This window comes from Perca fluviatilis, chromosome 11 (assembly GCF_010015445.1).
Source record: "Perca fluviatilis chromosome 11, GENO_Pfluv_1.0, whole genome shotgun sequence".
Lineage (NCBI taxonomy): Eukaryota > Metazoa > Chordata > Actinopteri > Perciformes > Percidae > Perca > Perca fluviatilis.
In genome coordinates this window covers 15,310,835-15,333,333 of record NC_053122.1, presented here as the reverse complement: position 1 = coordinate 15,333,333, position 22,499 = coordinate 15,310,835, and the positions used below count along the sequence as shown (strand labels likewise).

At 40.0% G+C, this 22,499-nt stretch overlaps 2 protein-coding genes across 5 annotated transcripts; both read left to right on the top strand.

Annotated features, from left to right (window-relative positions):
• Positions 1–2,369: 2,369 nt before the first annotated feature.
• LOC120568473 (calcium-activated potassium channel subunit beta-2-like) lies at positions 2,370–4,070 on the top strand. The gene is made up of 4 exons (XM_039816037.1): positions 2,370–2,477; positions 2,656–2,826; positions 3,085–3,280; positions 3,568–4,070. The coding sequence occupies exons 1-4, from the start codon at positions 2,419–2,421 to the stop codon at positions 3,850–3,852; spliced, it is 711 nt and encodes a 236-aa protein (XP_039671971.1). The 5' UTR covers positions 2,370–2,418; the 3' UTR covers positions 3,853–4,070.
• A 1,201-nt stretch (positions 4,071–5,271) lies between these two features.
• LOC120568471 (phosphatidylinositol 4,5-bisphosphate 3-kinase catalytic subunit alpha isoform) lies at positions 5,272–21,952 on the top strand. 4 transcript variants are annotated; one of them, XM_039816035.1, is made up of 21 exons: positions 5,272–5,545; positions 6,778–7,193; positions 7,477–7,686; positions 7,782–8,032; positions 8,394–8,639; positions 8,873–8,958; positions 9,068–9,173; positions 10,102–10,254; positions 10,747–10,881; positions 11,118–11,242; positions 11,394–11,475; positions 11,695–11,859; positions 12,018–12,121; positions 12,329–12,500; positions 14,267–14,373; positions 17,026–17,147; positions 17,775–17,853; positions 18,066–18,236; positions 18,413–18,530; positions 18,628–18,779; positions 19,062–21,952. In XM_039816035.1, exons 2-21 carry the CDS (start codon positions 6,842–6,844, stop codon positions 19,330–19,332), a joined length of 3,207 nt encoding a protein of 1,068 aa, XP_039671969.1. In that variant the 5' UTR covers positions 5,272–5,545; positions 6,778–6,841; the 3' UTR covers positions 19,333–21,952. The 4 variants fall into 4 exon arrangements, with proteins under 4 accessions (XP_039671969.1, XP_039671967.1, XP_039671970.1 ...); XM_039816033.1 differs by having other exon boundaries at positions 5,272–5,700; XM_039816036.1 differs by lacking the exon at positions 5,272–5,545 and adding an exon at positions 5,707–5,830.
• The last annotated feature ends 547 nt before the right edge of the window (positions 21,953–22,499 follow it).

Below are 22,499 nucleotides of genomic sequence, written 5' to 3'. Positions count from 1 at the left end.
GTGGTCATTTTACATCTTGTTGTAGTTGTTTTGTGTCTCTTTCACTGACATTCTGCAGGTGGAGCAGAATTCTCAGGTTGAAAAACTGCAGCTGAACTTTAATAATTAGTTCACACTGGAGATGAAGAGATGTTGTCTGCCCAGGGGCCAATTCAGTGATCCATAAGATAACACCTGCTCTACAGTTATGTGGTCTACCACATGCCATTTTGGTTTATAACTCATTCAGTCACGTTTTCAGTCTCACAATCTGGGAGAGAGGCAGCTAGAAAAAATATGAACCAAGGTGGACCTATAAAGAATATACAGTGAGGTCGGCTGATCTTATCTGCCTCTGGCTCTGGATATGTAGTTCATTAAACTGATAATAGGAAAATGTGAACAATAAGTTTCTGCTGGGGTAAGCAGTTTTTACACTACTGCATCTCCTCAGACACAAAGACTGTCTCCCTCCAGTGCTTCATGTGGTGACACTGCAGATTTAGTAGCTTTTTAAATAAGCCAAGATATGGAGGACGCATATAGGCCTACATACTAAATATTTTTTTCAAGGTAGTGGCTATCATTCAGAACCACATTTCACCCTTTAACTATGATATTCAAATCATCAATCAAATTCAGTTAAGTTTTAGCCATTATTGTATAATTTCAGATTCCCAGAGGTCTCACAAACTTCACTGGAATTAACTTTTTTTATTGCATCAAATGGATACAATTTCCACCACTGTCAATTTTGGTAATTGAGAAAAAAATGATTACATGACAAATTGCAGAAAATAAAACAATATTCTTTAATAAGACCAATCTGGAATGTAGAAAATGTATGTTTCATACATTTTTTACATTTTATTTATTTTAAGCTTACTCAGAAGGCCCTGCAAGGCCAGGCTCTTATCTGTGAGACTGCCTGTCCCACATGTCATTAAGGACAGCGTCTGTTTCTTCCTTATAAGTTATTAGGTAAGAAGTCACCTGCCACTGTAAGTCCAGCCTGCATGAGCCAGAGTTACAAATGTATTGCTCTCAAAACTCTTTAAAAAGTTGGTACAAAGAGGAAGTCTCTCTGACAGTGTGTGTGTCAATGATTAGCTGAAATCAACTTGAAGCACTCGAGTGGCAATGGTTAGCACGGTTTTAATGGAGGATAAAAAATGGAAAGGTGTAACTAAGACCATAAAACTTATGAGTGTCAGTGTGACCCTTTATTGCATTAGCATGCAAAACGGTGTGGAATGTTTTGAGGAAAGAATAAATGTAGATAACATGTATGCTTTCCTTCAGATTCCCGTTGTTACACTGGAGTTGTCTCTCAGCAACATATCCCCTAAGCAGCTGGGAATGTAATACAGTGAGGAAATTACTCATCTAAGAGGAACTTGTTGGCTTAATTTCTAACTTTCTGCTTCTTGCACTCTGGCAAATAAAAAAAAAAACAGCCTGCTCATTACTTAACATGTGAGAAGACTGGATGGTGGCTACAGAATGTCCAAAAATATACAATCTGATCCAGTCTGTATTGATTATTCTGCATCTATAAACATTGTGATTTGACTGATTGGTATTTCTGATTCAATTTTAACTCATGATGGGGCACACTTTTGATATATGAGCAAATGACCTGTCCTGTAAATACATTTGTTCTAATTTGTGTTTTTCAATAAATGCCTGGCAATCTCAAGAGTGGGTTTGCATCGACCCTCACCTTAATGCAAACCCTTTGGCGACCGAGAACAAATAACTCATAATGTCTCATTTTCCCATTGATTTGGATCCCAATCAAGACTACTATTATTTATGGGGCCAAAGCTGCATGTTTAGCACTGAATTCTGTGGGTTTTTTTTGTTGCAAATGGTAGGACCGGCAGAGAGCGAGAGGTGGCGCATACAAGGTGTTGTTGTTGTGCTAAGAGTGGACCCAATGACTTTGTGTTGACAGCAGAAGTGTTCAGGATACAGCAGGTAGGTTTTTCATGAGCGCCTCATCAGCATTTACACCTTTCATCTGTGGCTATCTGTCATCTTGTTTCCCTTTGTAGCGTTTCTTTGTGTTCAAAATGATATGTTTACCTGGTGGAGACCACTATATCAGGCATGCTTCCTGTCCCAACATTGCATAGTACTCTACTAATCAGGAACTGCTGTAGGTTTATCAGGAGAGGCATATACTTAATAATTAGTTTTACAAAATAGTGAGTTTGACAGCAACTATGCACCAAAGGTACAGTACGATTTGTCATCTTACATATTTGCTTTGTAACCAACTTAAGATTAATGTTGTGTTTATGATCCTTGTAGCGAAAGTGTTAGTGCTTCTGGACAGCTAAACATGGCAACAAACTGGCTATAATTCACAGGTCTTTTCAGCAATCCTTCCATTCAGCCTCAACAAGCAAAAGAGGACGGGGATCATCAGGAAAGATGTTTTTTGTGGCGGGGGCCAAAAATACAGCAGGAGCAGGCAGAGGAAATGAAAGGAGGTAACAAGTCCAATTCTTGCTTAAAAATTTACTTAAATTGCAAAGCAAGAAAGGGGGACATCCATGGCGCAGGGAGAAACTCTTACCTATCATGCACTTAGATTTGTATGGCATAATATTTGCACTGCAGCTTAAAAAAATAAATACAATAATTTCTCCTCATTTTCCTCATCATTAGGTCAATCTACCAGAAATTTCGTGAGGTAGATTTATTGGACAAGAAGAAGACAGTGACAGCTCTAAAGCCAGGTGAAGATCGTGCCATTCTCCTGGGACTCGGAATGATCCTCTCTTCAGTCATGATGTACTTTGTCCTGGGGATCACTATATTACGCTCCTATGCAGACAGGTACAGGCCTGTTGTTTAAATTGTCTTTTTTTTACACCCTATAAAAGAGTTAACGGATATTTATGTCAGAAACATGTTTTATTCATCAGATGTGCTTGTTGGCAAACTGCTTTCAGTGCTCTCTCAAGCTGAAAATTGCAAAATGAATACTTTATGAAACCAGATTTTCAGGAACAAATTATACCTCAAGAGATCCCAAAAATGTTTTCTGTTTTTTTTTTTGCTTTAAATTGGATCTTCATTTAAATGTCAACACAGTGTGTGGACAGAGGAGGGTGTGTGTGTTGTACTCAACTCCACGGTCACAGCAGACATGAACTGTTCCTACAACTGTGGGTCAGACTGCTGGAGAGTCTCCAAATACCCGTGTCTGCAGGTCTACGTGAGCGTCAATAACACGGGCCGGGTCAGCCGTTTATCTCACAATGAGGAGACCCAGGACATCAGCTCTGAAGTGAGTACAGTGCCAGAGGGAAAATACTGAAAATTACTGAACCGTTTCAAATGTTGACAACGGATGTCAGATGCTGGCCTGATTGTAGACTTAACTCTGCTCCCAATTCAGAAAAAATGTTAGTCGATAGGATTTTTCCTGGTCCTGCTGAAAGATGATACATGAAGGGTGATGTATTCAATATTGTGAAATAAAAGAAGCTCAGCAGCCATCACCACGACAAACAATATGATTGACTGATTGCCCTCTATAGATAACCTCAGTGTCCTTCATTCCTGTCCTTGCAGTGTTTCTACGTGCCCAGGTGCCAGAAAGACAGTGTGGCCATGCACGTCATGATTATGAACATCTCCGAGCATCTGAAGGTGAACCAGAAGGTCCCCTGTTACTACGACCCCAGCGAGCAGCAGGAGATGGTTCTTCTGACACGGCTGTACGACCACAGTGTCGTCTTCCACTCGCTGCTCTGGCCCTCCTGCATGCTAATGGGAGGGGCCCTCATCATCGTGATGGTGAAGCTCACGCAGTACCTCTCCAGGCTGTGTGAAGAGTTAGGGAAGATCAAGAGGTGAAACACGTGCAGCAAGCATACGGTCGTTTGGTGATGGACATATGACATGAAAAGGATAGTTTGAAACAAATTACCTTGCTGTGACTTTTTGCAAACATTCTTCTTCTGCTGAGACATTTGGAACAGGCGACTTTGTCTCCAGATGGAGGATGTGACTATTTGTAAAAGTGAACTGAATGTTCCAGGGCAGAAACTGTCAGACATGTAACTGGCATGTAACAGGGGGAAACTAAGACTGGATTTTGCATGGTGTTAAATAATTGGAAAATGTTGATGGATTGTTGTTTACAACAATTTGTTAGACTTGTAATCTTAAATATAGTATAAAATGAGCATGGGCTTGCTATGTCACATATGATATACACAACAAAACCAACCTGTATTCAAATTAACAGGAGAAAACACTGCTGTCTGTTCAAATTTGTGCTCTGTTAATGCAGAGGAAAAACTTTGACAACTTTGTCAAACTTTCCTATATGTTGATTGTGATAAGTGATTGTTTTCTGAAACAATGTTTTTATTTAATATCCACTATCTCAACGACCAAATAATATGTTTAGGGTTGTCATAATGAAATGTCTTTAATTAATTAATGTAAGGTGTACATAACTTGACTTGATTTTTTTTGGTGGTCATGACAGAAAAACTTTTCTGTTTATGTAGCTAGATCACCAAACTACAATGAACATATAATGGCCTAGTATTTAAAACACTTTGCACACTCTTTGAAAAATTAAATTTATTCAGATGTTACAACAAAATGTATGCATACTTGCAGATTTATTGGAACACATTACCAAACAAAGCTTAAGGTCAAACTAATAAATTCTGTTCTCAGGTTCCAGGGTCACAAGTTCAACTGCAGGTCATGAAAAACAAATTGCATGGTGATTTTGAAGTGGCACTCTACCAAGCAATATGGTTCTTTGTGGTCACACATTGTTGCCCTACAGCAGAAATAAAAGATCATCTACACAGGGTATTTGTGCTCTAGAAAGCACACAAAGAGCAAGGCTGCACAATCTTACAGTTGTTTGCTTATTTTGAAGCTAGAAAAGCCTTCAAAACGTTTTCATCTGCATCAAAACACACAAAGGATCTGCTGCTGATGGTGGCCATGGTTTTGGAGAATATGCCTGTCCTAGAATGTATGACTGTCTGCACAAGGATAGATGTGAAAAAATTGTTCAGACCAATGGGCATTAAAATATGATGCTAATGACTTGTTCCTCTGCCCATGGCCTATGACGTTTCAATTGAAATGTTATGTGGTTTTAAAGTTACTCAGTAAAAAGAAGAGAGAACATAATGTCCTATGTGTAAGCACTAAAACACTATATGCAATCAAATTAGCGAATCTTACATCAGTAATACTTTTCCTCATTCCACCTCACCTTTTTTTCTGGGGGCTCTCTCTACGCACATGTTGGTGACAGGATGTGCTTTGGGCGACTGTCCGTACAGTCTATGGTCTGTAGCAACAGAACAATTTCGGCACTGTTTTTTCTCATGTGCTCGTTCGTGGAATTTCTTAAGAGGCTTTAGTGTGTTATTAAAGAAAACAGTGGACAAAGCGGTTTCCCTTCCCAGTCTCATCTCATGACAAACAGCTTTCTCCAGCAGCTAACTCTCTCTGTGTGGGAGGGCGGTCCATGATGATGAGCCTGCTAGCAGCCTTCGAACAGGCTAGCTGAGTGAGTGGAACTAGCGTGCTAATAGTTACCCAAGTGTGCAGTTTATTTTCGGGACAGCACGATGAAGAACATCATGAAGTATTATAGACCTATTCCACTACAGCATATTGACAACACCACTGGAAGCTAGCGGCGTCTCTTCTCCACCACAGCGGGTTTGTCCCGACCCCTCAGTGTCATTGTTTGGATGGATTGTTAGAGCTAGCTAGCACCGCTGCTTGAGACTTCCCGAGCTAGCCGCTGCTAATGATTGTTCTGCTGGTAGACTAGCTTTGCGGCTAACCGGTTGGTGTTAGCTAGCTATCTGACACAGGTAGCTAGCTTTTTATATGTTGCTGTTGTTGTTGTTGTTGTTGTTGTATGTTCGCTTTTCCTGTTAATTGGAACAGTTACTCAAGCGACAATCTATCGGGTCGCACCCATAATAATGTCAGACTAACATTGGCTTAGCTATGTCTCACTCGAGGTTTAGCTAGCTAAATATTGTAGATGACATTGATCTGCTTAGTGAACTTGGCTAGCTAGCTAGCTAACTAACAACACCTAACGTAAACCCACCAGCAGAACAGCACAAACAAGTCGAGGTGACTGTCAAGTCCTGGCTAACAGCTAGCTATAACTTAGCTGTATTAGCCACACTTGACTAACGTGTGGGTAGTGCTGGTTTGCTAACGTTAACATGTTTAACTTAATTGTTGAAGTCTTTTTATTTAACATCACTTGGCATTTATCGGTTCCTTTAAGTTAGCATGAGTTATTTTAACACCAACTCTGAAGTTTTTGTCTCTGTTGTGATGACACGTTATGTGTATGTTGGGTTACTTGCTAACGTTATAATTAAAAAACGGCTGCACGATACGCGGAAAATATTCGATAACGTTGTTGAATATTCGCCATAACGATACTGCTTTTCGGCTGCTTTCAGTATATTGCTAAAATACAACAAATTTTGTTAAATAAAAAAAAACGAATGGATATAGCTAGCTAATTTCTAACATTATTTTATTAACAAAGATCATTAAAACTGAACACAAAATGTGTTGCTACAACTCCTGTCAAACTGAACAAACCTACGTTAAACTGGGGCACCCTTAGGAGTGTGTATTTAGCATTTAGCGTGCTGTCACTATGCAACTGTAGCATCGCGAAAGTCAAATGTTTACCAAAAGCCTTTGCGTGATTGTGCACAGGTCAGTGGTTCTTATATAATTATGTTTCCTTTTTTCTCACAGTTGGTTGACATCGCTCATCTGATAATTACCGGGCTCTGAAAATAGCGGATTTGTTGGCACGACCATGCCTCCCAGGCCCTCTTCGGGAGAACTATGGGGGATGCACTTGATGCCCCCCAGCATACTGGTCGACTGCCTTCTGCCAAATGGCATGCTTCTCACGTTGGAATGCCTCCGGGAAGCCACGCTGATCACAGTCAAGCATGAGCTTTTCAAAGAGGCCAGGAAGTACCCTCTTTATAATCTGCTGCAGGAGGAGAGCTCCTACATCTTTGTCAGTGTCACCCAAGAGGCAGAGCGGGAGGAGTTTTACGATGAGACCAGGAGGTTGTGCGATCTTAGGCTCTTCCAGGCCTTCCTTAAAGTCATTGAGCCAGTTGGAAACAGGGAAGAGAAAATTCTCAACAGAGAGATAGGTATGGTCTGTATGAATTATTATGCAGTTAGAATCACCCTACTGTAATATACAGTAACATACTGTAAGAACCAATGGCAGTGAGGAGGATTAACACAATACTGTTGGCTTACACTGGTCACATATATTGTGTCATGCGTTACATTGTATTTTTTCCAAGGTTCAAATTTCACGTCATGAAAAATGCAAAAAAAAAACATGCTTTATTAAGATTCAAAATCCTTTTATTAATCCCACAACGGGGGAATTCACACTGTGAATTAAGCATTTGTTTTTCCTTTCAGGTTTTGCAATTGGAATGCCTATATGTGAGTTTGATTTGGTGAAAGACTCAGAAGTGCAGGACTTCAGAAGGAACATTTTAAATGTTTGCAAAGAGGCTGTGGACCTTAGAGACAGTAACGGACCCCACAGCAGAGCTTTGTATGTATATCCTCCCAATGTAGAATCCTGTGCAGAACTTCCCAGGCACATCTATAACAAGCTAGATAAAGGTAAGACATTTTACTCTGGGCTCAAAATATATTTTACAATGTCTAAAAATTATATCATATTTCTTCAATTTGATCTTTTATTCCCTTTCCCTCAGGTCAAATCATTGTGGTCATATGGGTTATTGTGTCACCCAGCAATGACAAGCAGAAGTATACCCTGAAGATCAACCATGACTATGTGCCAGAGCAGGTGATTGCCGAAGCCATCCGTAAGAAGACGCGTAGCATGCTGCTCTCCCAGGAGCAGTTAAAGATGTGTGTACAGGAGTATCAGGGAAAGTACATTCTCAAAGTGTGTGGCTGTGACGAGTACTTGCTGGAGAAATACCCTCTGAGTCAGTACAAGGTAATTTAATTTAATCTTACGTCTGCTGCATCTGATGCTATTTTACTAAGAGGTGGAGAGATCCACTTCAAATCAAATAATCATCCAACACAAATGTGCTTGGCATTCATTACATGAAATGAAATGTATGAGAAAATGTGCTGCCTGTAAAATGTGCTGATTCAAGAATAGACTGTATACATCACAGGATATAAGGACGTACTGAATGTTTCAGTTACTGCTGAGTTGTACTTCCAGTAATTTACATGTTGATAAATCTAGAAATTGTATGAATGGCTTAAAAAATGTCAAACAGTATGAACAGCTTCAAAATGTCACAATCATGGCTACTTCAACATGTCACTTTGTGTGTCCTTGACAGTATGTGCGCAGCTGTATCATGCTGGGACGGATGCCTAACTTGATGCTAATGGCAAAAGACAGCCTGTATTCCCAGCTGCCCATGGACAACTTCACCATGCCGTCATATGCAAGGCGAATATCCACAGCAACACCCTACATGAATGGGGAAACAGCCACCAAGTCTCTCTGGACTATCAATGGAACACTGAGGATCAGGATACTGTGCGCTACTTACGTCAATGTCAACATCCGAGACATTGACAAGGTACACCATTGTGGTGCTGTGACTACTTCATCTTGTTTTATTTATAGCTTCTCTGCTTTGTTCTGGTTTGACAAAAATAAATTCTGACTGTAATTTCACATCTCCAGTACCTTGGAGGTTATTAGAAGATGGTGCACAGTGTTCTTCACTTCATACAGTCAGAAATGCAGTGAAAGATATCTTTATCACTTGATGGATTAGTATACAAACTGTTGTTCTTGTGGCTGCTCTAGATCTACGTCAGGACCGGAATATACCACGGTGGAGAGCAGTTGTGTGACAATGTCAACACCCAGCGTGTGCCCTGCTCGAACCCCAGGTAGTTCACAGTAAAGAACAATGTTCTATACTCTGGGATTTCGCTCTGCTTTGCAACAGTAATGTGATGATTATGATTATGTCAATGGTACCTTCCCTGTTTATTCCAGATGGAACGAGTGGCTGAATTACGACATGTACATTCCAGACATCCCCTGTGCTGCCCGACTCTGCCTCTCCATCTGCTCTGTGAAAGGAAGGAAGGGAGCTAAAGAGGTTAGCAGTGAAATGCTACATTAAAGTTATAATGCTTAAGATTTCAGCTTTGGTTGATTTAACCACAAATGTGTTTTTAATATTACGACAAACACTTCTTGAGCAGCTTGTTCCTAAAAGATATATCAAAGAGCAACTGCTGTATCTGCTTATAGTGCAGCCAAACAAACTAGCATTGTTTTAATAAAGAAGTCAATCACTAATTGGCCTTTTTCCATCATGTCATGAGCAACTGCAATCTGATTTCATAATGCGCATGGTGCAAGAAGTTTTCCACAACAGCAGGGCAGAGTGAAAAAAGTTGATTACTTAGCTGATGAGTTGAAGTTATGCGACCTGTCATCTGCAGCTCTTCATCTGACAGGTCATTGTGGCTTCCGTCTCATTACTCTGCAATAGATACAACTGATCTGCTGTCTAAAAGTACCAAAAATGGCCACGTCATGTTTGGTAGACGCATCTTTCATGAACAGTAACCTCAGGGACAAATAAATTGTGTTTCCTGTGTCCATGTGCTTCACAATAAAAGCCACTTAGTTTCACCAGTTGAACACTTTTATGTGAAGCAGCAGTTGTCAGAAATATTGGGTTTTGCATTAGCAGTAATTTAATACAGCTGAGCTCTGACACGGGAGAGTGAACAGTAAACAGCGAGGCGGATATTAATGATATATGCAGTGGTGGACGCTGCCACTTACAATGAAAACAAATGTATAGAGAGGCAATTACAGAATCCAAATACATTGCATGACTATTGCTAAAAAAGAAAAGAAAAAGCAGAACATAAATAAATAAGTTGGTTAATGTTGGCATGGGAAATAAACAACTTCCCTGTGTTTTGCACTGCACCTGTCCTGTTTCATAGCCCCGAGCTGTTGACTCTCTTAATAATTTTCATATGCATCATCTTACTGGTATTTTTCTGTAGGAGCACTGTCCTCTCGCCTGGGGCAACATCAACCTGTTTGACTACACCCACACACTAGTAGCAGGGAAGATGGCTCTTAACCTATGGCCTGTCCCACATGGCTTAGAAGACCTGCTCAACCCTATCGGCGTCACAGGCTCCAACCCCAACAAGGTGAACAGCAAATGTCAACATTCTGAACATAATGCTCACTCACTCTTGTGCTTCCAGTAGTGTCTCATCTTTTTCTTACAGGACAAATAGTGGTTTGATGGACAGATTTAAAATGTAAACAGACATTTCTCTCCTTTGGATGTTTTTTGCAAACAAAATACAAACCTGTATATGTCAAAAATATTAGAATTATAATATGATTTAAAGTAGTTGTCAATGAAGATTTCTTTCAGTTACTTGGACCAGAATCTTGAAACGCCAAGAAGATAGAATATCATGGCACAAAACATAACCTTGCCAAAGCTTTTCAAATAATATTCTTGTGTCTGCGACTGACCTCTTAAGCCTGTTGAGCCAGTTTTAATCGAGTTGGTGACGAGAGACGGATTTAAGCCACCTCAATTTAATCAACCACACCTCTTATCCCACTTACTTAAATACTTATTGACACATTAAACACCTTTCCCCTTTCACCACTTTCTAAACCTGCAGGAAACCCCTTGTCTGGAGCTGGAGTTTGACCATTTCAGTTGCCCTGTCAAGTACCCTGATATGACCATCATTGAGGAACACGCAAACTGGAATATATCCAGAGAGCTTGGCTTTAATTACTGCCACACCGGTTTGGTAAGCTAACAAGCATTTGTTTTTTAATATGTATTTTGTTGCCCCTTATCAGACTCAATATAAGATCTGATTTTCATTCCGAGCAGCCGCCACATTGTAGTTCACTCACACCACATACAGTAACTTAATATCACCTTTTCAATTCAGTTTTATGGGAGACAATATAGTGCTGACATTGTTGTTCAGTTTTTTTTTTATTACACTATGTGTTACATGTGTTATATACGGTGTCATAGAGTAACAGACTGGCACGTGACAACCCCCTGACTGACGTCGACAATGAGCAGCTACGCCAGGTGTGTAACAGAGACCCGCTGTCTGAAATCACTGAGCAGGAGAAAGACTTTCTATGGAGGCACAGGTAATGTGTGTGCACTTGTATAACATATTGGGGGTTTCTGAGGGGTCAAAACCATTACATTTTACACAAAAGTCATTGTCTGCCGTCATGTGGGACTGTTCTAGATGTCATTAAAGTTATAACTCATTTATTCTCTCCCCTAATTTTTTAGGCAACACTGTGTAAACATGCCAGAGATCCTTCCCAAGATCCTCCTGGCTGTGAAGTGGAACTCCAGAGATGAGATTGCACAGGTAAACTCAGGTTTTCTACTGCTGACACACCTTTATTTTAAAGGACATCACTGGCGGGAATGGATGTATGCCTAACTTAGTTGTTACACTAATAAAACTCAGCTGATATTACATAAAGAGATAGGGCATAGGGCTGGGCGATATGACGAGATATATATATATATATATATATAATCTCTATCTCGTCTTGAAGTAAGTGTATGTTTTATTTCATTTCAGATGTATTGCCTCCTGAAGGACTGGCCTGCTATCAAGCCAGAACAAGCCATGGAGTTGCTGGATTGCAACTTCCCTGATCCAATGATCAGAGAGTTTGCCGTAAAGTGCCTTGAGAAATACTTAACTGATGACAAACTCTCACAGTACCTCATTCAACTGGTTCAGGTGTGTTGTATTCTCATCACATTTGAAATTCAATTTAAGTAAATAATGTAAATGCCATTTTATTCTAATTGGAGGTTGATGTTTGAGTTAAATATACTGTAGTAGTATTTTTTTTGGCAAATTATGTTTTTCATTGTGTTTTCTGTGCCTGTAACCAGGTTCTGAAGTATGAGCAGTACCTTGACAACCCACTTGCACGCTTCCTGCTGAAAAGAGCATTAACCAATCAGAGGATAGGACATTTCTTCTTCTGGCATTTAAAGTGAGTTCATTTAAAAAGGTCTTTCAAGAATTTTGAGCTGTATGTGACTTGAAAGGTTAAACTGATGTTTGAATGTCACTCAACTATCTGGTCTCCAATTACATTGAATTCCAAAAAGTCCTGTTGAAACAGCTGGTGTGTGTGTGGCTGGACAGATTTCCCATTAGTACACAAGAAACGTCTTAATTTTTTTTTTCCTGTGTACAGGTCAGAGATGCACAACAAGACAGTGAGCCAGCGGTTTGGCCTGCTGCTAGAGTCGTACTGCCGGGCCTGTGGCATGTATCTGAAGCACCTGAGCAGACAGGTGGAGGCCATGGAGAAACTCATCAATCTCACTGACCTCCTCAAACAGGAGAAAAAAGATGAGGCACAGAAGGTAATCTGACAGCCAGCAGCTGTTAATTGTGATCCACTGAATCATTGAGATCAATCTTGACAGCATCTGGACCAATCAGGCCACAGAGATGCCACAATACAGTAGAGTGATAGAGTTTGAACAGTTGCTTTTTTCAGTTTGCTTGCTGCTAAATATATTTCACCCACCCATTTAAAAACAACAACAACTGAGTGATCCTTAAAGTAATAGCCAGAAATGAATATGGAATATTCTTAACTTAAAACTGTTACTTAAATAAGGTGTGACCTGTGATAATGTGGGCATGGTACTTTAGTGTAATCTATATTTCCACAGTATTATTTCCATCAGTATCAGTTGCTCTAAGTTTTCTTTTTTACAAAAATACTGTTCTGTTTGACTGTATTTTGCTGAGCTTTCTTGATGTTCAGCTGCTGTTAATGAAGGTCAACACAAAGCCTTCTAGGGAAGTGAAAAGAGCAGCTATAGCAAATTAATGCAGATCTGAGCACAGGGATGCTCATCATTAGAATATGATGGGATTACTTATAAAACGGGGTACATTAGATAAAGTTCTATCTCCTATAATTGTGCTAAAATAAAGTAAATAAACGCCTTACCTTAAAAGATATAGGCCCTTGATTTGAATAGGCCACTATTATATTATAATGACAATATTCAAATAATTTGTCATGTGATATAAAAAAAATGTCTTATTTGTATATGTAGTAATCCAAAACTGTGTTCACTCGCTCACAAATATTGTTAAGTTCAATATTTAAGTGCTTGCTACACGAAGGAGCTAGGAGTTACAGCCAGTAGCGCATGTCTCAGTCATAGTGTTGATGTGTCTTGGCAAATGCATTGGTTAGCTAGCTAACTAGCAAACTGACGTAATATCTAAATACAACATTATTGAATCAGTAATAGCACGAGATTTCGCGAGATGAAAACGTTAACGATATTTCTCGTCGAGGTTAAAAGTTGTCTCGCGATATCAGTACACAAGTGCAGAATTACGTCGGTACTACTGAGGACCAATTCATAAATCAGTCTGTGCCAAATTTCGTTACCTCAGAGCTCGTAAGCGCGAGCTTGTCCGTCCTCTCTGCATCTTTCACAGAGAGCGGCGCTCAGCTCCGACACTCATACACACAGAGGTGCGGTGCAGACGGAGCGAACGTTACATTGCCTCTGCAGTTTGTTAAAGTGAGACACGGCACTTGTGTGATACAAATACAAGAATAAAAGTTATAGTGCAGTGTAAGAAATTAGTAATTATTTGATTTAGTAGGTTGTAGGGACAGGTTTGGGAGGAGAGAGGGGTGCTGAGAAGGTTAGTTATGCAGGAGAGAAGGCGTTTTGAGTTTGTTGCAAAACCTTTCATGGTGTTCATTTTTCGTTTTTTGTGACTTTTGATTGAAAAAATTACTATTTTTTTTTCCAGTCATATTTCATCATTTCAGTTTTCTTTAAAACAGTGTTGAAATCTCATCTCGTTCTCGTGAACCCAATCCTGTGTCTCGTCTCGTCTTGTAAGCTGAGTCTCTTGTCACACCCCTAGTAATCGCCTTTTTCCGTGATGACATAACCAGCGGCCAGCAGCACAGCACAAAACCGGTGCTCTGTGGAGCTGCATTCAGCTCATTGTGAAAGGTTAATCATTTTGCTGAGGAAAAGAAGCACCAAGGAGACTGTACTTACTCTACATTTACCAGGCTGAGTGACTCGCCAGCTGTCTGAAACTCGTGTTTTATTAACTCCTACATTGGTTTCTCTCTTTTAAGGTTCAAATGAAGTTTCTGGTGGAGCAGATGAGAAGGCCTGATTACATGGATGCCCTGCAGAGCTTTACCTCCCCACTGAATCCTGCACATCAGCTGGGAAACCTCCGGTACATCAGCACTCTCTAATCTAACTCTCTCCTCTAATATGGCTGGCATTTAATATTTATTTCCACTGCAGGTATTGCTTTTGCCTCATCTTCAAGCCTTAACATATTTATGTAATATTGTCTCGCATTGACAGACCTATCCCCACAGCGCTGTGTAAGCAGTGCAGTATGGTCTGGCTACACCGCCTCTCTATTCTAGGATAGGATAAAAAACACTGGCTTGTTTGTATTTCTTTAAACCAATCACAACCGTCCTGTACGGCACTAACCCCCGATAGCGGAGATTGCGAGAGGGGAGAAACATCTGGCTTGTCAGGCGTTATCCCAGCAACATAAATCTGTTGTGCCAGACTATATGTAATAAAATGTTAGTGTTTTGTGTGTGGATAAAGTAAATTTAGGGACATCATGAACTGAGTGCTCTGAGAGCACAGCCTCATTTTACAGTAAACCCAGTCCACGGGAATCTGTTAAGATGAAATACTAATATATCAGAATCAGCTTTATTGGCTTTATTAAGTGTGTACGCATAAAAGGAAGTTGACTCTGTTTTTTGTTACTCAGTGTACTGTACTTTGCACAGAAATAGACATAATAGATAAAAACAAGGACAACAAAGCTGAAAAAGGTAAACATGTACTATGTACAGATGTGTGTGTATGTATGTATGTGTATATATATATATATATATATATATATATATATATATATATATATATATATATATATATATATATATTACAGTGCTCTGCAAAAGTATTCGGCCCCTTGAACGTTTCGACCTTTTGCCACATTTCAGGCCTCAAACATAAAGATATAAAACTGTAATTTTTTGTGAAGAATCAACAACAAGTGGGTCCCAATTATGAAGTGGAACGAAATTCATTGGCTATTTCAAACTTTTTTAACAAATAAAAACTGAAAAAGTGGGCGTGCAAAATTATTCAGCCCCTTTACTTTCAGTGCAGCAAACTCCTCCAGAAGTTCAGTGAGGATCTCTGAATGATCCAATGTTGACCTAAATGACTAATGATGATAAATAGAATCCAGCTGTGTGTAATCAAGTCTCCGGTGAAAATGCATCTGTTCTGTGATAGTCTCAGAGGTCCGTGTAAAGCGCAGAGAGCATCATGAAGAACAAGGAACACACCAGGCAGGTCCGAGATACTGTTGTGGAGAAGTTTAAAGCCGGATTTGATACAAAAAGATTTCCCAAGCTTTAAACATCCCAAGGAGCACTGTGCAAGCGATAATATTGAAATGGAAGGAGTATCAGACCACTACAACCACGAAGACCCGGCCGTCCCTCTAAACTTTCAGCTCATACAAGGAGAAGACTGATCAGAGATGCAACCAAGAGGCCCATGATCACTCTGGATGAACTGCAGAGATCTACAGCTGAGGTGGGAGACTCTGTCCATAGGACAACAATCAGTCGTATACTGCACAAATCTGGCCTTTATGGAAGAGTGGCAAGAAGAAAGCCATTTCTTAAAGATATCCATAAAAAGTGTCGTTTAAAGTTTGCCAAAAGCCACCTGGGAGACACACCAAACATGTGGAAGAAGGTGCTGTGGTCAGATGAAACCAAAATCGAACTTTTTGGCAACAATGCAAAACGTTATGTTTGGCGTAAAAGCAACACAGCTCATCACCCTGAACACACCATCCCCACTGTCAAACATGGTGGTGGCAGCATCATGGTTTGGGCCTGCTTTTCTTCAGCAGGGACAGGGAAGATGATTAAAATTGATGGGAAGATGGATGGAGCCAAATACAGGACCATTCTGGAAGAAAACCTGATGGAGTCTGCAAAAGACCTGAGACTGGGACGGAGATTTGTCTTCCAACAAGACAATGATCCAAAACATAAAGCAAAATCTACAATGGAATGGTTCACAAATAAACATATCCAGGTGTTAGAATGGCCAAGTCAAAGTCCAGACCTGAATCCAATCGAGAATCTGTGGAAAGAACGGAAAACTGCTGTTCACAAACGCTCTCCATCCAACCTCACTGAGCTCGAGCTGTTTTGCAAGGAGGAATGGGCAAAAATGTCAGTCTCTCGATGTGCAAAACTGATAGAGACATACCCCAAGCCACTTACAGCTGTAATCGCAGCAAAAGGTGGCGCTACAAAGTATTAACTTAAGGGGGCTGAATAATTTTGCACGCCCAATATTTCAGTTTTTTATTTGTTTAAAAGGTTTGAAATATCCAATAAATTTCGTTCCACTTCATGATTGTGTCCCACTTGTTGTTGATTCTTCACAAAAAAAATTACAGTTTTATATCTTTATGTTTGAGGCCTGAAATGTGGCAAAAGGTCGAAAAGTTCAAGGGGGCCGAATACTTTCGCAAGGCACTGTATGTATATGTATGTATATATATATATATGAATGAATGAATAAAAACACAAAAAATGTGTATATAATGATGTAAGACAACGGTGCGGAGTGCAAATGGTGCTGGAATACATATTGGAAAATGAATGTAATGTTTTGTACACGAGGTAGTTTGATTTGGCAGTATATACAGCGTGCCTATATTCATGTTGACAGGGACGATATTGATCAGAATGTATTGTTTTGAGCCAGGACTCATTAGCACAGTAACATTTCCTCTTTGAACATATCCCTGTCTCTGTTTCAGCCTGGAAGAATGCAGGATGATGTCATCAGCCAAGCGACCTCTATGGCTTAACTGGGAAAACCCAGATATGATGTCAGAGCTGCTCTTTCAGAACAACGAAATCATCTTCAAAAATGGAGATGGTTAGTTTTGTCTCTCTGTTTTCCATATAGAAATAGAATGAGAGTAGAACGGGCATTGAACTTTTTGGTGTGATCATTTGACTAGTTCAAAAGAAAATGACGCTCAGCACTGTGTTTTTCGACCATAGACCTAGAATGATCGATCACATTTCTTTGCAATGGCAATGGTACACATAAAAATGGCTGCCGCTTTGACCATCCTGCTGTGTTGACTGAATAGGAATGTCCATTCTACTATTATTCTATTTCTGTGGTTTCCCCTCTTGTATCTCTCTTGCTGCCTCTATCTCTATTTGCCCATCCGTGCCTTTGTGTACTTGTACACACGTAGACTTGAAAAAGCTCTTGCTGAGCATGTAGCATAATTAAGTCTAAGCCTGTAGGGCACATCATGGCACACAAACACAACCTCACCTGTGTTCTTTACACGGAATTCAGAAAGAACAAGTCCCATTATTGGAATCACACTTTAACGCAGCTGCTTGAGCATTTTGTTGCACCATCTGTGACAAAACTGACATTGACAGCTCTGCTCCATAATGCATGATGGAGTTGATCAAAGAGCAGCTAAGCAGCTAATACTCACCTTACTGTCACCCACCTCCTTGTCTCTCTCTGCCTCCGCAGATCTGAGGCAGGACATGCTGACGCTGCAGATCATTAGGATAATGGAGAACATCTGGCAGAACCAAGGCCTTGATCTCAGGTAGGCTCCTCACTTCACCATGACAGCAAGAATGCAGGTGCACATTAACAGGCCCTAGATACTTTCATGTTCTGCACTCCATATCTGAATGTGGATTAGTGGCAACCCCTACCAGCCACCTCAAGTCATTTAGTATGAAGTCCATCACTGCTGCCCTAATTATTTATTTCTGCCTCTCTTTATGTTTCTTGTCTCCCCCCCCCCCTCCCCAGGATGCTGCCATATGGTTGTCTGTCAATCGGTGACTGTGTGGGTTTGATTGAGGTGGTGAGGAACTCTCACACAATCATGCAGATACAGTGTAAAGGAGGCCTAAAGGGGGCACTGCAGTTCAACAGCCACACTCTGCATCAGTGGCTTAAGGATAAGAACAAGGGAGAGATGTGAGTGGCAAAAATAGAGATTTATACAGCTTTTCTAGTCTTCTGTAGGATATATATATATATATATATATATATGGTGTTAATGATAATATAAGACTAATGTTAAGATGTAGTGTCTACAAACCTCACAATCCTCTCTTGAGACTAAAGTATTTTCCATTTGTTTGATTCCTTAGGTACGACCAGGCCATCGATCTGTTCACGCGGTCGTGTGCAGGCTACTGTGTAGCCACATTTATCCTGGGCATAGGGGACAGACACAATAGCAACATTATGGTCAAAGATGATGGACAGGTAAATATTACATTTTGATATCCTTTCTATGTTTTATATATGTACTTTCTGTTTCTCTCTTAAATAATTAATTCATTTGTTACTTATGTTTTCTCAGCTGTTCCACATAGACTTTGGCCATTTCCTCGACCACAAAAAGAAGAAGTTTGGGTACAAGAGAGAACGTGTGCCCTTTGTGCTCACACAGGACTTCTTGATCGTTATTAGCAAAGGAACTCAAGAGTGCACCAAAACAAGGGAGTTTGAAAGGTAACCCCAGCAATGCCCATGAGTTTGTTATACTATCTACCAAAGCCAAATCAAAATGGGGGATTGAGTTTAGGGATGCTAATTTAGATTTGTTTTTTTTTTCTCTGACCCTTGTTAACCGATTTATTAACAGTTATTCATAATTGAAGCTCTCCGTTAGCGGAACGTAAGGCTGCAAGGTTGTTAGCTGTGTGTCTGCCTGGCATACTCTGTTTGTAGGACAGCCGATTCAACCCGCCAGTCCTCATCGATATAGTTGCATGTGTCCTTCTCCCCCCTCAGGTTCCAGGAGATGTGTTACAAGGCGTACCTGGCAATCCGGCAGCATGCCAACCTCTTCATCAACCTCTTCTCCATGATGCTGGGCTCAGGGATGCCCGAGCTGCAGTCATTTGACGACATTGCTTACATCAGAAAGACCCTAGCTTTGGACAAGACGGAGCAGGAGGCCTTGGACTACTTCATGAAGCAGATGAACGACGCTCACCACGGCGGCTGGACTACCAAGATGGACTGGATCTTCCACACAATCCGCCAGCATGCCATGAACTGAAATGACGACTAATGCATAAAGAAAGGAGTAAAGGACTGTAGCACACTAAGAATCAAAAGAATAGTTAGAAGCGAGCGAGGTATTTTCCCAAACCCACTAAGGCCTGGTTAATACTTTTGCCAGCGTGTGACTCTGAAACCTGCCAGCGCACCACAAAAAAGGTGTGCTCAGAAGGGCATAATTCAGGGACATATTGACTAAATGCTCCTGATTCTACCAGTTTCTGAATTTCTTATCCCTGCACTATGAACTTCAGAAGGAAGAGTGGAGTTATATTTCATCAGTCTTCTTTATAGGAACTAAACGAGTGTAATGGACCTTGACATCGTTGGCCTTCTTTGTGTAAACAAACTTTTTTTTATTATTCCTTTAAGTACATCTACAACCATCAGCATTAAGAAAGAAACATCATGAAGTTGTGTACCATGAGCACAGTTGGCTTTTTCTAATGATGAACTGACAGAGTGTAACTGCTTTATTTCCACTAACTATTTTAAACTGATGAAGACGGGGGAGATATTGGCGCACACAGCCAGACCAGCTGACACAGAATGAAAGGGACAATGACAAGCCTGGTGTGTGCCTATTAAATCATGATTACCCCTTACAATCATAAAAAACAATCACCAACACTCTTACTACAGGACTGACAGAGGACGTGTTGTCGTGTTGTTAAACACTAGCATTTAACGCTTTTAAAGCATCTGAAATAACAACTTATTTGTAGCCTACTGACGTGTACTCAGTTTAGAAATCATGCCAGATAACTGACTTTTGTACAGCAGTATATCCATAGACTTGTATGCATTCAGTGCACATATTCCTTTTTGAGTCTATTTTCTACTGAGCCAAAGTACTAGATGTTTAACCCCACTACTCAGCAGTCTTATTGTAAAAAAGAAAAAAAGTCACTACTATTCCAAGTCTCTCATGTGTACTCGTAGCACTGATCTCTGCAGTATTTTTTTTTGTTTTGTTTCGTCTATCAGTATTATCCTGTGTCCAATGTTGAGGCTCAAATGTCCGTCACCCCCCCCGCCCCACACACTGTCGGAACACAGACTGACTAGAGAAAACCTTTCTGACGGTCAGCTGTATGAGATGTTATGAATTGGTCGGTTATTCAGCAGATAAAGGCAAGAATTGAAGGGGAAAATGATGTGCAGTGTTCCTTTTGTGTTGTGCGCTGTTACACTATGCAAGTTGTGATTCTGATATGTACTGCAACAACAACAAAAAGTTGATGTCAGAGTATGGCAGAGAGAAAAATGCATCTCCCCCGACATGCTCACACAGACACGTGTGCAGTGAACAGAAAGATGCTGCACTGTAACGGGATCGTCTACTTCTTCCCAACAAAAAGAACTGTGAGAAATGCCTTTGGACCCTACCTTTTGCTTCTCCTTACCAGGTTTATATTTGGAGCTTCAATCTAAGCCATCTGTAAAATGTTTGATTTGTTGAGTTTTGCTCCTGTCCTCTTGTTCTCTAACACTAATACTAAGATCATTTAAGAGACTCTCTTCCTCACATATGCCATATGGTACCAGATCATGACCTCCAGGTAAAGAAAAGTAACAGAAGTTTAATTGTTTTTCCAACCTTTCAAGTGTCTTCTTCCCTCCTCTTTCCTATGATTGTCAACCTTATGTGTGGAAAAATAGTCTTTGCAGGTTTGCTCACTGCACCGACACATACGTAAGATGTCAGTAAATGTTCCAGCTTTACCAAATGATACACAACAGGGCGGTTTCCTGGACACTCAAGTCCGTCTGAAAGTCCAATTTTTGTTTTCTGTACATTGGTATGGACTTAAAAATGATCAGGAAACCGATCCTGCTGAGATGCATGTGCTTTTGTACAGGCTACAGAGCAGTGGGCTGGACCCAAACTCAGAAAACTAGACCTCATATACTTTATGGAAGAACTCCCTAAATGATGCTATTTCCCTTTGTACTTACTGTTTTCTGTTTGTCACGCTGCATTATGCATGAGGTCCTCGAATATCTACTTTTTTTGTTTTGTTTGACCTGATGATGTTTACTTGAATTTGATGTATAGAAAGGACCTTGTTACTTGTGTAAGGTACAACAAAGTCACCATGAAGGTAACAGATACTGATAACTGCTACTACATGTGCAAATGCTTTCCTTGAACAACCACAGAGGTAATATATTTTTGTATTTTTAAATGTAAGCAAACTCCTATATGTATGCTAACCAAAAAAAGAAAAGAAAAAAAAAGGCGGAATCATGCATAACATGCACCATCCTCATAGAAAACCCAGTAGACAGCTTCTAGTTGTTGAAACGATATGAATGACAAAGCAGAGGAGGATTTTTGAATGAAGGACAGCGACTTAATGCTGTTAGTCAGTCTTCACATCAAGTGGGATCTTTTGCCCTAAGTGGAAGTCTGTAAGCACAATAAGGAGGAAGAAGCTACCCTGCATGATTCAAAAAAGAACTATACTTAGTTATATCCATCTGTGTATATATCTATATCATAATTATCAAATCAAATACTTGTTTTAGTCATCCTCATATGACCATGTCTGATAAAGAAACTGTATGCATTCATTTATTGTACTGTTAAATAAAAACATTTCTCCCTATCTAAATAGATTACTAGGCTTTTTTTTATTACATTGTTTTGTCTGTCAAAATGTTTGTAATTTACAAGGCACTTTTGCATTGTTGTGCTTTGTAATAAAGATAAACATTCATGTGGGATAAGGCTTTGAGAATGTAAACAATCTTCTATTGTCTCAATCTTGCCATAGAAAACAACACACAAAGACTAAAGTTTTTTTTAAAGCAAAAAAGAGAAGAAGCTAAAAGTAACTTTCAACAAAGTCTTAAGTGTAATTGTTAAGCATTGACTGTTGTAAACCCAAAATGCCCACCCTCATGCACCGAATCAGCTAATAGTGGTTTCATACACACCTTGTCAGGCCTACTCATCATACATTGCATCCAACATCATATAGCCCATGCTATGGTTCTTTTGACAACATCAGATCCTTTATTGCAGAGGTCTTCAACGTTTATTAAGCCAAGGACCGCTTATATGTGAGAGTGATGGAGTCAGGGATCCCCTACTACATATATTGTATAAAATTAAGTTGCAAATTAAACTGGGTCTTCATACATACATTTCTAGTGCAT